This window comes from Neolamprologus brichardi, chromosome 8, assembly GCF_056152115.1.
Source record: "Neolamprologus brichardi isolate AB-2024 chromosome 8, ASM5615211v1, whole genome shotgun sequence".
NCBI lineage: Eukaryota > Metazoa > Chordata > Actinopteri > Cichliformes > Cichlidae > Neolamprologus > Neolamprologus brichardi.
In genome coordinates, this window is record NC_142111.1 from 18,872,421 (window position 1) to 18,889,070 (window position 16,650).

A 16,650-nucleotide genomic window follows, 5' to 3' on the forward strand; every position below is an offset into this window, starting at 1 on the left:
TTATTTAATGCAACTTCAGACAAAAACATAAAAGATAATCAAATCATCCTTCCCGATAGAAGACAGAAATTGTTTCTACCAAAATAGAATATTACATATAAAAGCATTAGCGTGGGATCAGTCACTGAAAAGACGTTAAAAACATATTTGTTCACAGTTTGGTTTCACACTCTCAAACTTGCACACTGTAGCTGTGCTTGTTGAACACAAGATGGAAGCAAAGTCCAAGTTGTGCTTTGTCACTTTTACAGCATACAAAACACACGACACTGCCAAAAGAACTTTAAATGATGTAAGATCTACAAATAAATAAGACTAACAGGAAAGACACGAGAGAATATTTAACATAAACTGTGCTACTTTTCATCTGAAAGAAGGAGGAATATAAAAAAAACATAATATACAATTAATACAAGTCATCTTTAAGTGAACACTGAAACCATAACCATAGGAGGAGTTACAAATACATAAAAATAAGGAGGAGGAATGTTTGAGAGGGTCATGAAGGAGCACAGGCTCATTTAACCCTCATATCTCATCAAGGTTATTATGTTGTAGTTAAATGAACTTGAAAAGGTTTTAGTCTTCATCGGATTCAGCAAACGTGACAACAGTCGTTACAACTAACGTTTCAACAAATTTAATGATGAGCACATGGGGAACATTTTCTTTATGTTTGCCAAACACTGTCTCCTCAGTCAGATCTTCAGACAGTGGAAGCTCTGGAGATGAAGGAGTCGACAACTTCAAGGGCTGCAGATTAAAAGAGCAGAACAGGAAAAACACTGATGGTGAGTAAGAAACAGGAAATCTTCTCTGGATTAAAGATTATTGTGTTTTATGTTGCTAATCATCTTCTCTAATCCTGGACTGGAGGTGTTACACATTTATCCTTGCGTTCTGCGGTTCTCACTTTTTATTCTTAGTTTGTGGTTACTATAATCATCCATTATGTCCCTAATGGATAATGGATAACTTCAAGAAAGCAAACGCTCAGAAGCACAAGGAAAGTCAGTGAATGATAAAACAGCTGTTCTCTGGAATCCCAGAGTAAAACTTTAGAGCTGAAAATGAGCTCCAAAGAATCATTTCCTTTACTGGAGGTTTAGTTACATCAGCCTGACTAGTGAGTTGTTTGGGTTAGGTCAGTTTGCTGGGGTGAGTTTTGGAAAGTTGGGTTATTTCCTGTAATCAAACCTGCTGGACTGTTTGTCCTTCATCTCCTCTCTTAGGACTGATGTGTCCTGATCATTCAGGCACTCAAATGTGCTGTGCTAACTTAAGACTAACTGCTAACTTTCTGAGCACTCTGTGCGGTTGTAAAAGTAGCTGAATAAAGATGATGTTGACTAGTTATCGCAGATCATCCATGATTGAGTCAAAGTGCCTAATGAACCTATTAAAATGAAGCTACATGGTTGATATATGGGTGTATGAAGCGTATAAAGAATGAAGCACACTCACCTGCACATTTCTTTGTCCTCCTGATGGATCAACTCTGTCACTTTCACTCAAACTCATCATGGAAACATTAACTGGAGGCTCTCGGTTGTTGTTGACTTGGTTACAGAGTGAACATTTAAAAGACTTTTGCCACTTCTCACATTCTTGCACACAGCCGTTACAGAAGCTGTGGCCACATTGCAGCACCGCAGGCTCAGTGCAAACATCTGAACAAATTGGACAGCAATCCTCAATGAACGCTTCATCACTCCAGCTTAAACCACCGTTGGACTCATCATCTCTCTTTGTGACTTCAAAAGGCTCTTCATCAACTTGATCTTCAAAGTCTGAATCTTCCAATTCATCATTTGGATCTTTGTGACTCAGCACATCTCATTAATTGGATGCTCACCTTTGTCTTTCAGGCTAACTCCAAGTAGCTCCTGCTATTTTCCTGTGTAGAGCTGCTCTTTCACTCTTCAAATAACCAACAACTTGCTCACCTTAGATCCTTTATTTGGAATGGGGGCGGGGCTCCAGTATGGTAATGCATTTTCTCTTGAATGTGATTGGTTAAAGTAGACTGAGAAAATAACCTGTCGACTTGCAGGAAATGTGCTGTTTTTTCTGGGGAAGACTGAAGGTGGAGTTGTATTAAGTATGACTTATTTGACATCATTTATATTAATATGACAACTAATAATAATAAACAACTCTCTTCAACAAAGAAAACATCGTGGCACGCACCAATCTGTCAAACAAGCTATTTCTGAAAATAACAGAGGCAAATGTAATATTATTTCCAGATTTACAGTCCAGTCAAGGGTATTTGGTCAAGTGGTGGTTATACAATTCATGCCATGTACTGACATCACTATGTCTGTGGAGTCAGAGAAATATCATTTCAATCCTCACAAGTACACCTGCGTGAAAACAAAGAAATGTCAGCAAGTTCTGGGGAACAAGGAAGTATTTATTTTGCAGGGCTGAAAAACATCTGTGCAAATGACTTAAGAACACATATTTCTGTGTAAAAGTTCTTCCTGGTCAACATTTGTCATCACCATCTAGGCTCGGGGATTCCTGTTAACAAGACATACCAGTTCCTATACAAGCCAGAAAATAACTGTCTGTTCGCTAGAAGTGGACTGTTTTTCTGTGTATCTGGTGTGGACTGACTTAATCTTCTTACTGACAGCTCTGAACATGTGATATATTTTCTATTAATTAATAGAACAGCTAATAATAATCTACAACAAACTCTCAACAAAAAAAAAGCAGAAAGTCGGCCCACAGGGCTCAAAACTTCCCATGGGTGTTCAAATGAGCTGAGATCCTGTGAATGCCATAAAACATGGCCCCACAGTGGGGATCGAGTGTTCAGATTATGCTTTTCATTTTTGAACCATCAATGAGGTGCATTTCTTCACAGCAGCTTTGTTTGAAATAATGGGAAATTTATAGCTCGTCATTTGTCTGCAGCTAAAAGAAGAGAAGAACACCCCAGCAATGGACATAAAGTGACAAGAAGTCAAAGCCAGGGGCAGATCTACAGGTGGGCAAGGGGGGACAACTGCCATCCTGGTGTAGAGCCTTGCCCCTCAACCCCAACTTTTATGTCCTTGACTCCATTTACGTATTTTCACATCAAAATCTTTTCTGTGTTCATAATTCCATCAATTTTGACAAGATACACAACACCACCTCCTGAAATCCAGTCCCAAATCATGACAGTCTCCAGATGTTTTACAGATTGATGTAGACACTGGATTAATAAAAAGCATTTTATGTCTGTCAAACTGTTGTTTTTGCCATGTTTCATCCATTTGGCTAGAAAATTGGAACAAATTAGTCATTTTTGCAACAGGCTGCTAAATATAAATGGATTCTTTGCTAAGTTATCTGTTGTGTGGTGACACAACATTGGCTAATTGCTAGTTAGGTGCCTTTTTATGATTAAATCATTTATAGGTCAGTGCTACATGGTACAACAAGCAAACAAAAAAAAATCCTAGAAAAGGATCAGATTCAATGACTGGAAGGAAAACTTGTGGAAAATCAGCCAAAGTCCAAAGAAAATCTTTGAAAGACCTTCAGGAGAGATACAGGAGAAAAATGACAAGAGACTCTGGCTCCTTGGAAGCAAAATATAAATAAATGAGGGATGATTCAAAAGTTTTGCGCAGTACCACATATATGTACTGTTACAAAAGTGGAAACCTATATTACACATGGTAAAAGCCTAAAATACAAAAAGCAAAACTGTAGGCTTCATTCTGTTAAATGCTTTGCTTGTGTGGATTTGGCTGAATGGTCACAGTAACAGTGAACGTCACTAATATGGTCACATTAGAAACATAACTATGGTTGTGCGTATCAAAGCCCTACCAAGCAAACCTTGTTCCTTGTTCCTTAAAACTTGCTCACATTTACGATAAGTGGGTCAGCAAAGGGACAGAAGTGTTGCACTGCGATCAGATATCTCTTGAATGTGATTGTCAAAGTCTGCAGTGCCAGTAATGGACTGTTTACGCAAACAGTAAACAGATCGGTGCACTCTTTGCTCCTCTTCCTCCTCCCTGCTCTCCTGTGGTTTGTGTTGTTGTCACATGACTCAGCTGTGGCTGCATATAGTGAATGAGAAAAAGCCAGAGGGGAGGTATTTCATGGCTGCAAATAATAACCTTGCTAAGATGTAGGCATGTAGGAAGGAAATTTGATACTTTGGCAACAAAAGCAACTTGTATAATAACTTGAAAAGCTTTGAAAAAGAGAATTTTTTTGGTAAAAGATACTGACGGAGGAGGAAAAAAATCCTTCAGATAGACCCAGACCCCACAGAAATATCCAGCTAGCTCACATAGTGATGAAAATAATGTTAATTGTCATCATAATTGATTACCTGTAGACTATATTCAGACATCCCCTGCTAATCATACATAAGATGCCTTTGTAAGTTAAAAGCATCTTTATCAGCACTTGCTATCAGCAACAATGGCCGTGTATTTACTTGGGATTGGATCCAAATTTTGCAACATCACATGTCACACACACCACTGTTTCAAACCTTAGAATGAAATGTTTTCTTTGTAAAATTTCCTGTTGCAGTCACTGTCACAGTCTATTCCAATGAACCGATCATACCAGTTACTATATGACGCACAAACTTACATGTCTATTCGGTTGAAATGGGATGTTTTCCTGGGTATATGTTGCCGACTAAAAGCGACCATTATTGACCTGAGCTTCATACTGACAGTTTTTTATATTAATCCGATAACTAATAATAATCCACAACTGGCTATCTTCAGCAAAATGCACATCATGGCACGCAATAAGCTGTCAAACAAATTCACAAAACTACATGGTGATGTTAGTTAATGCTCGATAGCCAAACTATGTGTTAACAGCTGGAGGGGCTGTGTCCTGCATTAAATACTGATGGAGGACAAATAAAAGATATTCCCCAACATAACTTGTGACCAGCAGAAGATCTACGTCTGCTGTTTCGAAGTTTTAAAACAAAAATAGGCTAATTTTGCTTCATTTCTTATATAGAGCATCACTGTGGGTGATTCTCAGGAAACACCTCCCACACACACAGGATAGGGAACCAGATGGGGACAAAATATTGAACATTTATCTGAAGTTCATATGACCAGTCTGAGCTGAGACAAATCATGAGGGTATCTTCGGACACTGATGCTGGTTATTTTTTTCTTTTCCACAGTTTGTGATTTTATTTTGTTTATGTGCAGAAAGAATAATCAGATTCATATTAGAGTATTTGGAAACCAGAGAGGATAACGATATGTTTCTTCTTGATTAATCAGAAATGTTAATCTGTCGCGCTGTAATTAGAAAACAGGTAATTTAAGCATTAAATAGTCTTTGTTCTAGACTTGCATTACATAGAACAATGTGCAATAGAATATCTTAGATATTTCCTTAAAATCATAAATGAAACATGAACAATACCAAAACTTCCAACCTTGTCATGACATTTTTCGTCACCATCTACAGTCCAATGAACTAAACACACCAGTTACTATAATCAGGAATTATTCTCTCTGTTCAGTGGAAGTGGACTATTTTTTCTGGGTATAAGATGCAGACAGAAAGTGTTTCTTAATTCACCTGAGCTTCTTACTCACATTTCTAATCACTGACATCTTTTACATTAATATGATAACAAAGCACACACGAAACACAAAAATCTGTATAATATAAATTATTTTTAACACTAATAGTTGTACATTTACAAAACTACAGCATGTTAGTTAATGCTTGATAGCTTGATAGAACAAGTGCAGGTGTCCTGATACTAGAGCATCTAGCTAGCGCTTCTGAAGAGGAGCAATCATACAGGGAGTAACTTTTTTTTAAGTGGCAGGTCATTTCAAATGCAACTTTTATATCAGGCCAACAGACATCAGCAAACACGCAAACTGTTTGTGTGCAGTTTGTCACACAGTGTGTTGCTAGCTAAAGGTCCAGCTGCAGTATTTTCCAGGGAGAGAGATAGTATGTGAGAGCAAACTTCACTCAAAGCTCGAGAAAGATTTAAGTAAAACAGGACAGGAAAGGAAGATATATTTAAAGGGAACAACTGCTCATGGCAACATTAAGCTTACACATCCATCATTTTAATCACATCTTGTATCTGTATATGATGAATTATGTATTTTATGTATCCTCCAAAGCAAACTATACTAATTTTATGTTGTTCAAATTGTGCATGAAAATACTCTGTAGTTTTCTGCAGGACAAACAGGTAGTTTGCTGTACTGTGATGGATTTAGAGTAAAGGTCTGTGTTGTACTGGTGTACAGTAGCTGTGGTGCTCGGTGTTCAGTTACAGCAGAGATTATTTTGCATTCAAGCTGATGATGCTTAGATTGATTCACTGAATTTCACCTTTATACCAACAGTATAGGTCTAGTAAACTAAAGTATATATAGTCTATACAGTGTACTGTTGGTGTTGGAAATGGAAATCAGTCAAGATAGCTGTGAAACATATGCTGATGTCTTGTTGAATTCAGTAGCAGGTCACACCCACTTCAGTTGTGCAAGTCAGGCAGGACACAAAGAAAACCTACTGACTCTGAAGAAATTATTGTGAGTTGTGATTCTTTTCCCCTACAAATGATCTTCAGGTTCCCCCACTTGACAAATCCCACTTTAAGCCCTCCTCTCAGCCCACGCCTTAGCTGCATGGGAGGATCTCACCGTCCTCTTGCTGTGGCGATTGAGAGCGGGCGCAGCTGCACACAAGTTTGTTGGACTTTCAGGCAGAATTGGACTGATGCTGCTTTGTGTGCGTTCATGAAACTTGTTGCCTGCATGCTGATACTTTGTTACTACTGCCAGTGATAGTGTAGCTACATTGTTACAGTAAAGCAACTCATAGCGTCGCTTCACTGGCTGTACTTCTATTAATAAGGTAATGTTGTTATTGTGTAGAGTTAATGTTTACGAGGAAGTGTTACCTTTTGTCATTTACTCTGGCAACACATGCACCCACGCTATAACCCCCTGGGGGAGTACCGCCGTACTCAGATTCAACCGCTCACAGGCCAAGGCCACAGGGCGAGGCATGCGGAGTGAGGGTGTTAAAGTATCCCCTGGCTTGTGAGGCTAGGTCTCGTCATTGAGGGAGAGGCCAAGGTTTGCTCCACAAAAGGAGCATAATCTCCGTTAACCAATGGGACCTTGTCCACCTTGGGGCAATCAATATCATTGTTAGCCCTCTCTCTCTCACCACCTGTGGGTGCAGGCCAGTCCCCGTACTGCTGGTTCCCCCTGGACAGTAAGTCTGTTCCCAAGTTCAGAGCTCCTGGAATATGAGTAAGTTGTCAGTGACAAGAGATTGATGCTGCTCCACATGATCAGTTTGCAAGCCAACATGTGCAAAGGACAGGACATCTGACTCAGTTCTGACAGTGGGAATGGCGACAGCAGGAGACAACGCGTGTGATCAACAGCAGGACAGAAGTGAACCTCTGCCTGCTCTTGTGAGTAGTGTCTCCACTGTTGTTCACCAGGTGCAGCCATGTTGGGGGGAGGCTAAGGTGCAAATTTGTTGGATTTAAAAAAGCATTTTTTTTAGGATTTCGATCATACAGGCACATCTGCTGCTTTCAAACAATCATCACTTGTATCTTTGTTAGATCAGAATTGTTCTAATTTCCTACAAATATCCAGTCTTAATTTTTGCTTTTACATTTTATTTAATGTAATTTCAGACAAAAACATAAAAACAATTGACTCATTCTTCCCAACAGAAAGACAGAAATTAAATCAACCAACATAAAATATTACATATAAAAGCATTAGTGTGGCATTAGACGTTTACAAAAACATATTTGTTCACAGTTTGGTTTCACACTCTCAGACTTGCACACTGCAGCTGTGCTTGTTGAACACAAGATGGAAGCAAAGTCCAAGTTGTGCTTTGTCAATTGTATTGCATGTAACAAAAACTACTACATTGTCAAAAGAATTTTAAATTTAATAAAATCTATGAATACATAGAATAGAATAGAATAGAATAGCCCTTTATTGTCATCATACATATATAATTAATTGTGGGTGCTCCACACCAAATACGTCAGAATAAAATACAAATAGTAGACAACAGGATAGTAATAGTAACAAACAGGAGAAATATGTACAATGGAGAGAAATATATGCAAAAATAAGAGAAAGGCACACACTGGAGAACAAAGTGTTTGGAAGTAGTGCAATGGACTTGGTCCGAAAAGAGTCGTTATGTGAGTGGCCTGAGTGATGGAGGTTACTTAGACCATGGCTCAGATTGGATCTGATTGACCAGAGGGCAGCGGGTCAAACGGGTGGTGGGCGGGGTCACCTGTGAAGGCATTGTTTTTAATGAGACAGGAGGATCTGGCAATGCCAGCTAATGATTTTTTTTTTTTTTGGTTGGTGTTAATTACCCTCTGCCCAGCCTTCCAGTTCTCTGTAGTGGCCCCTGTGTACCAAACAATGAGGCACTAGGAGAGCACGCTCTCCACTGAGGAGCAATAGAATTTCCGCAGGAGGTTATTCTTCCTCAGCCAGTTTGTGAGGAATTCTTTGATCCAGATACAGGTGGTGGGGGAATATGGAGACGGTCCAGTTTGGTGGTGAGGATGTTTGGGATTATCGTGCTGTAGTCCATGAAGAGCATCCTCACGTAGCTCTTTCTGTTCTCCAGATGACTCAGAGCTTTGTGAAGGGTCCTTTGATGGTGTCCTCCGTGGACCAATTTGCTCTGTAAGCAAACAGGTGGGGGTCGAGTGAGGGGGATAGACAGTCTCTGATGTTCTGAGACACTTTCTGCTCAAAACACTTCATGACTACAGGCCTGAGGGCTGTTGGTCTGTAGTCACTGAGGCTGTCGATTCCAGTCTTTTTGTGGATGGGAATGATGGTTGAGGCTTTCAGACAGGCAGGAACTGTGCCATGAATCAGGGAATGACATATTGAAAAACAGGCCATAAAAAAATCATAAATGAATCACCTCATTTCTAACATGAGAGAATATTTAACAGGCACAGTGTTGTTTTTCTTCTTAAGGATTAATGATGGATGAAAAAAAAGTTAATACAACTCATTGTTAAGTCAACAGTGAAACAGCTGCACATAACAGGATACATTTTAGAAAAAACAAAAGAAAAAACTAAAAACCTTTTGATGAGTTAACACCAGCCTGCAGATCTGTGGCACTTTTGGCTTAGCAAAATCTGTCCAAACACAAATAGACAGAAAATAAAAGACCTGCCAAAGCACTGAAAAGTGTTACTTTCTCATGGAAGATAGCGAATGAATAAATGTTTGTGAGAGTCATGAAGGAGCACAGGCTCATTTAACCCTCATATCTCATCAAGGTTATTATGTTGTAGTTAAATGAAGTTAAAAAGGTTTTAGTCTTCATCGGCTTCACCAAACGTGACAACAGTCATTACAACCAACGTTTCAACACATTTAATGATGAGCACATGGGGAACATTTTCTTTATGTTTGCCAAACACTGAAGTCTCCTCAGTCAGATCTTCAGACAGTGGAAGCTCTGGAGATGAAGGAGTCGACAACTTCAGGGGCTGCAGATTAAAAGAGCAGAACAGAAAAACACTGATGGTGAGTAAGAAACAGGAAATCTTCTCTGGATTAAAGATTATTGTGTTTTATGTTGCTAATCATCTTCTCTAATCCTGGACTGGAGGTGTTACACATTTATCCTTGCGTTCTGCGGTTCTCACTTTTTATTCTTAACACAGTTACTGTGTGGAAAAAGTTTATGGTTACTGTAATCATCCATCATGTCCCTAATGGATAATGGATAACTTCAAGAAAGCAAACACTCAGAAGCACAAGGAAAGTCAGTGAATGATGGAAAACAAGCTTTTCTCTGGAATCCCAGAGTAAAACTTTAGAGCTGAAAATGAGCTCCATAGAATCAACTGCTAATTTTATAAGTAGCTGAATAAAGATGATGTTGACTAGTTATCGCAGATCATCCATGATTGAGTCAAAGTGCCTAATGAACCTATTAAAATGAAGCTACATGGTTGATATATGGGTGTATGAAGCGTATAAAGAATGAAGCACACTCACCTGCACATTTCTTTGTCCTCCTGATGGATCAACTCTGTCACTTTCACTCAAACTCATCATGGAAACATTAACTGGAGGCTCTGGGTTGTTGTTGACTTGGTTACAGAGTGAACATTTAAAAGACTTTTTCCACTTCTCACATTCTTGCACACAGCCGTTACAGAAGCTGTGGCCACACTGCAGCACCGCAGGCTCAGTGCAAACATGTGAACAAATTGGACAGCTTAAACCACTGTTGGACTCGTCATCTCTCTTTGTGACTTCAAAAGGTTCTTCATCGACTTGATCTTCAAAGCCTGGATCTTCACGTTCTCGAACTTTAAAATCTAGAACTTCATCATTTGGATCTTTGTGACTCAGCACTTGAGGCCAATCTGGTGCAAATTTAAAAAGTACGTTAATAAAGGGTAAAGAAATAGAAATGGTATGGTTCATTTAATCACATTAACTGCTTAGTAACAAACAAATCGTTGCAGATCAATGAAGATTTAAATGTTTGCATGATGTACAGATACAGATTGTGCCTTGCACACAGACAAACCCGCTGTACAACAACATTTTACCTTCAGTAAAGTTTACTGTGAGGTTGTGGTGTTTAATGCTCCTCAGTTTTTCCATTGTAACATCCACAGCATCTTTCTCATTAATCTGTACCGGCTTGTCCACAGTTTTCTCTCTGATAGTATTCTCCAGGTCGCACATTGTTGGATTCTCTCTCTCGTATGCAGTGCAAAGCACCAATGAAACGTAGAGCTGTGGGCTGATGGTGAAAGTCCAGAAACAAGACATAGAATTAATTTATAGAAGAATTTAATTTTTATTTAGGCTTAGAATTTTTTATTTTTTTTTTACCATAAGTTTCTGGCTGCATAGAATTACAGTGACAGGTTAGAGTAAGGATAAAGTCACTTAATTCAGCAAATACATTTTCTATTGAAAGCAAGAAAAAGAAAAAAGACAGGAAGCAGAACATTTATGCCTGGTTTGTTTTACTCTTTGAAAAGGTTCCTAAAGTTTCAGCTCTAAGTGCCAATAAAGGAGCCAACATAGGACTTATAGTTGTCTAAACATTACTGAGGTGCGTGTATTAACAGCTGCTGTACTTTGCATAATGAGGAATTTATAGCTCATCATCTGTCTGCAGCTGTGAGAGCATACCCCAGCACGCTGCAGAAAGTGACCAGAAGTCAAAGCCCACAGCACAAAATTTACATTTTACAAGTTACATTTTAACTTAAAATAGATTTTAAAATGGAACAAACTTATTAATTTGATGCTCACCTTTGTCTTTCAGGCTAACTCCAAGTAGCTCCTGGTATTTTCCTGTGTAGAGCTGGTCTTTCACTCTTCAAATAACCAACAACTTGCACACCTTGCTCAAGTTATTAGGAACAGAAGGGGGCGGGGCTGCTGTTTGTTAATGTGGTTTCTCTTTAATGTGATTGGTCAACGTAGGCGGACAAACTAACCTCTCGACTTGCCCCTGTTTTTGCAGGGGCAGATTGAAGGCGATGTTAAATTGACTATACGCTTGTTCATTCACAGTTCTAATTATTTGACATAATTTATAGTAATATGACAACTATAAATATGAATATTCAGCAAAGCAAACATCATGGCACAGAGTCATCTGTCAATTTAATATTAAATTGACAATTTAATAATGTCAAATTTATTATTATTTCTAGATTTTGCCATTTTTTCTTACTTTGGGTTTGTGTCAGATATCTGTTGTCATACCTCTTGAAGTCACACAAGACGATTTCTATAACAGTACATATGAGGGTATTTGGACAATTAGTAGCTATATATTTCATGCCATGTAATGACATCACTATGTCTGTGGAGAATTTTCACAAGTACACCTGCATGAAACTAAGGACTGTTAGCAAGTTCTGGGGAACAATAAAGTATTTATCTTGCAGCGCTGAAGAACATATGTATATATGATATAGGAGCACAACTTTCAGTGTAAAGATTCTTCCTGTTCAACATCTGTCATCACCGTAAAGGTCCGTGCATTCCAGTGAACAAGGCATACCAGTTTGTATGCAAATCAGAAAATAACAGTCTGTTCACTAGAAGTGGAGTGTTTTTCTGTGTATGAAGTGCAGACTGACATAAGCTTCTCACTGGGGCGATTGTGGCTCAAGAGTTGGGAGTTCGCCTTGTTCAAGGTTCAAGCCCCGGCTTGGACAGTCTCGGTTGTTGCGTCCTTGGGCCTACTGGTGGTGGTCAGAGGGCCCGGTGGCGCCAGTGTCCGGCAGCCTCGCCACTGTCAGTGCACCCCAGGGTGGCTGTAGCTACAATGTTGCTTGCCATCACCAGTGTGTGAATGGGTGGATGACTGGTTGTGTAAAGCACTTTGGGGTCCTTAGGGACTAGTAAAAGCGCTATACAAATACAGGCCATTTACTGACAGTTCTAATCATGGGACATTTTTGTATTAATATGATAACTAATAAGAATCCACAACTAAACTGTTAGAAAGCCCACTGTTTACACGTTATTTGCTTGGTTGAAGTGTTGTGGTTGGTCGATAGATAGTGTTTGCGCTGTGGAATTTGATATGTCCTACGTCATTGAACTCACCATGTCTATGCTGACGCTCCTTGAATGCACCACTCTGTGCCGTGTGCTGCTAGTCTGCCTTTGTAGCTGCTGATAGCCAGCATTTTTCCTTGTGTCTTCTCACCAGTATCTCGTGGGTTTTGGTTTATTGCTGTGTGTGAATGCCAGAAGGTGGGTTCTGTTTACATGATGTTGTGTATGTCAGCTGCTATTGTGTGCATTTGTTCCCTCGTGGCTATGCTAATGTAATCCTATGCTAATATGCTAATACGCTAATATGCTATGTGAGCTACTAAGCTAGTTAATGCTAATTATAAATCTTGTGTAATTGTTGAAGTTGTTATAGATGTGAGTGTTGAATACAGTTCCTTGTGCTATCTCTGTGCTAGAATAATGTCTAGACATGTTGAATATTTTATGTGTGCTGTACTGATAGTTGCTTTATGTATCATTACTACAGACCACAGCTGAATAAATCTCCTAAACTTGGAAGCTGCCTCCGTGTTCTTTAACCGGAACACACCCACCATACCTTGCCGCTCTAAATCAAATCAGCTAAACTCCCGGAGACAACATTCTCTCCATTTTATGGTCCTTCGAGCCGGATTAGAGTACTGATTAAGGTATGGAACAGACAGATGTCCAGGCTGACTCAGCACCCCCACGTGTTTCACAGAGAGAGCGACGGCCACCTGCTTACCTGACCGATTATGAGGTTTCAACACTCCCTCTTGAGGGACAAACCCAACCCACGCAACCGGCTACTGCTTCCCAGTGTTCACATTGTGGTAAAACACGCTCATCCCAGAAGAGCTCCAGCTCCAGGTCCACAAGGGCATCACGCTCGTCGATAAGCAGATTCCCTTCCCACGCATTTTCAGACCTGGAAACAGCCCAGCTCGAAGAGCGAGTAAAGCAGATGGAACTTGAGGAATTCCAACAGCACCTGGAAGAGGATCAACAAGTCGAATATGAATGTCAACGACTTCAAGCTCAAGCCAGAGAGGCCCAGCAGCTACAAGAAGAAGCCATTAGAACCCAAGAATCGCTGAACAGACAGCTGGAGAGGCGACGACAGCTAAAGAAGAGGGTAAACGAGTTGGAGATAGCCAAGATGGTTACTTCTCTCCTTAAAGAGAAAGCACAAGAACCCAGTGGTTCCAGAGTCTCACCATGCCCATCGGAGAATAGTAATTCGAGCTCCCATGCAGCTCTACCTTCAGTCGGTCCTGTGGGTCAGCCTCCTCTACCGCTAGGTGCTCCACCCTCAACACTTACCGTGACTCAGCCTCCAGCGCCCGTGGTAGCTCCACCTCCAGTAACCATGGCCTCGCATCCACTGCATTCTCAATGCATGCCCCAAGTGCTGCACCCAACTGTTCCAGCTGGACCTCGGTCTACTACCCTTGCACCTGATACCTCTTACCAGGCATCTACTCCATTCTCAGTTCAGCCATCGCAGTACGCTCGTGCAGCCTGCACCAACCCTGCCAAAGCAGAGTCATCTTGCACTCCCACCCGGACTACGTCCGAGCTACATCAACTACCGACAGCTAATGCGTACCCTTTCCTCGCCACAGGTTATGGCATTCCCAAACCTATGATTCCCTCCTTTGAGAGTGGCCGTGAAAGTGACTTTGCCTTATTGAAAATGGCCCTTGACAACCTGTTGAACAGTCATCCACACCTGAATGAGCAGTATAAATATCAAGTGCTGCTTGGGCACCTACGGCTACCTAGTGCAATCCAGCTAGCTAAGGCATACATGCACGACCCAACGCCGTACACCATGGCCATGCACGCCCTGCAGGGCAAGTATGGGCAACCCCGTCAGCTCGTCCAAAGTGAATTGGGCACAATTCTGAATGCTCCAGCTATCAAATTCGGCGACGCAGAAGCCTTTGATGCATTTGCCTTGTCTATCCAATCTCTAGTAGGAATGCTTAGGACACTGGAGGGCCAGAACGGCTTTGAGCTAAGATGTGGGTCTCATGTCGACCGACTACTGAGTAAGATGCCACCCAGTTATCGCGATGGGTTTGTAGAGCATTGCCTGAACCAAGGCATTCTTCGGACAGGTACTGACCAAACCTATACCCTGCCTGATCTGAGTTCCTGGCTGCAGATGAAATCCCAAGTGAAGCGCATCGCAGGTAGAGCTGCTTCACTCTATAGTCCTGAAGCTTATAAGCCGACAAAGAAAGACCAGCGTCTTCCCCATACACCAAAGGAGAAATCTACAGCCTTCTTCCTGACTTCCCGGGAAAACCCCAGCGCAGAAGGGAGTTCTTTCCGACCAAAGTCCTCATCCAGACCAAAACCATACTGTCCGCGCTGCGAGAATAAGGAACATTTCCTGAACGCTTGTGTAGACTTTAAAAAACTGACCACCGACCAGATGGTGAGGTGGTTAACTGATGAACAGCGGTGCTGGAAATGTGGAAGAACTCACCAGCCAGAGGTTTGCACCCTCAAACGACCTTGTAATACCTGCAGAGAGCAACACCTGACTGTATTGCATGATGCTGTCCAGCAGATCCAGAAGAGTGTGCTCATGATGACTGCTCCGACTACAACAGTGTACTTGGATAGGCCAAACCGTTCCCCCAAGGTGATGCTGAAGGTTGTAAAGGTCTTGCTGTACAACAGGGACCAAACATTGGAGACTCATGCAATACTTGATGATGGCTCAGAACGAAGCATCATTTTACCACAAGCTATTCGACGCTTAAACCTCAGCTCAGAGCCTGAGACACTTACCCTGCGGACTGTCCACCAAGAGGTAGTGCAGCTTCGTGGCGCCTCAGTCTCCTTCCATGTGTCTTCCCCCTACAAACCTGGGGAGAAGTATCATATACAAAAGGCATTCACCGCCGAGGCCCTTGGTCTCTCAGAACATTCCTATCCGGTGAGGATTCTCCAACGCCGCTATGAACACCTGCGTGACTTACCTCTGCCTTTGGTAGACCATGTTCAACCTCTGCTGCTTATTGGCTCTGACATGCCTCATCTCCTGGCACCTACAGCACCAGTTCATCTGGGCCCGACAGGGGGACCCATCGCTGTCCATACGAAGCTTGGTTGGTCGCTCCAAGGTCCTATCAGTATCGACCAGACTCCTGCAACTGAGCAGCAGTGCCTGTTCACAACAACCGTTGTGCCAACCAGTGAGCTTTTCAGGAATGTTGAGCGTCTCTGGCAGATTGATACGCTGCCTTATGTGAGCGAGAAGCAGGTAACCCGATCGAAGCAAGATCAGCAAGCTCTGAACCTACTCCAGACATCCACCATCAGGGTCACTGTTGATGGGACACAGAGGTATGCCACACCACTGCTTCGTCGCGCCAACTCCGCCACACTTCAAGCTCCTATGGAAGCAGTCTTACCAAGTCTGCGCAGTACAGAGAGGAGACTTGTCAAAGACCCACAACGCGCTGAAGTGTATCGTCAGGAGATTCAGAAGCTAGAGAAGTTGGGCTATGTAGCTGTGGTGCCACATGAGATAGCTAGAACCACTGCAGAATCCTGGTTCATACCTCACCACATGGTGCGACACAATAACAAGGACAGGATCGTCTTTAACTGTTCTTTCCAGTACGAAGGGAAGTCCCTCAACTCTATTCTCCTCCCTGGACCTGCCCTAGGTCCATCTTTGCTAGGAGTTCTTCTTCGGTTTCGACAGTATCCAGTTGCTGTGAGTGGCGACATCAAAGGTATGTTCCACCAGATACGCCTGTTGCCAGAAGACAAACCAGTGCTGCGCTTCCTCTGGCGGGACATGAAGAGGAATGAAGAGCCGAAGATCTATGAATGGCAAGTGCTACCATTTGGCACTACATGCAGTCCTTGCTGTGCCATCTATGCATTGCAGCAGCACGTCCGGGACACTTGTAGTTCCAATCATGACCTCGTCAATTGTGTAGAGCAGTCATTCTACGTGGATAACTGCCTCCGCAGCACCCACTCCCAAGAGGAAGCTAAGGCCCTAGTCGACAGTCTGCGCCAGCTGCTTCACACC

At 41.7% G+C, this 16,650-nt stretch overlaps 2 protein-coding genes across 2 annotated transcripts; both read right to left on the reverse strand.

Moving 5' to 3' along the window:
• Nucleotides 1-293: 293 nt before the first annotated feature.
• On the reverse strand, nucleotides 294-7,499 carry LOC148101780 (uncharacterized). Its single transcript, XM_087845195.1, has 4 exons — nucleotides 7,376-7,499; nucleotides 7,207-7,281; nucleotides 1,465-1,835; nucleotides 294-753 (listed from the first exon to the last, which is right to left on the reverse strand). Exons 1-4 carry the CDS (start codon nucleotides 7,497-7,499, stop codon nucleotides 580-582), a joined length of 744 nt encoding a protein of 247 aa, XP_087701321.1. The 3' UTR covers nucleotides 294-579.
• Nucleotides 7,500-9,370: 1,871 nt separating this feature from the next.
• On the reverse strand, nucleotides 9,371-11,434 carry LOC148101781 (uncharacterized). Its single transcript, XM_087844752.1, has 4 exons — nucleotides 11,343-11,434; nucleotides 10,625-10,821; nucleotides 10,062-10,435; nucleotides 9,371-9,547 (listed from the first exon to the last, which is right to left on the reverse strand). Exons 2-4 carry the CDS (start codon nucleotides 10,761-10,763, stop codon nucleotides 9,371-9,373), a joined length of 690 nt encoding a protein of 229 aa, XP_087700878.1. The 5' UTR covers nucleotides 10,764-10,821; nucleotides 11,343-11,434.
• Nucleotides 11,435-16,650: the final 5,216 nt, after the last annotated feature.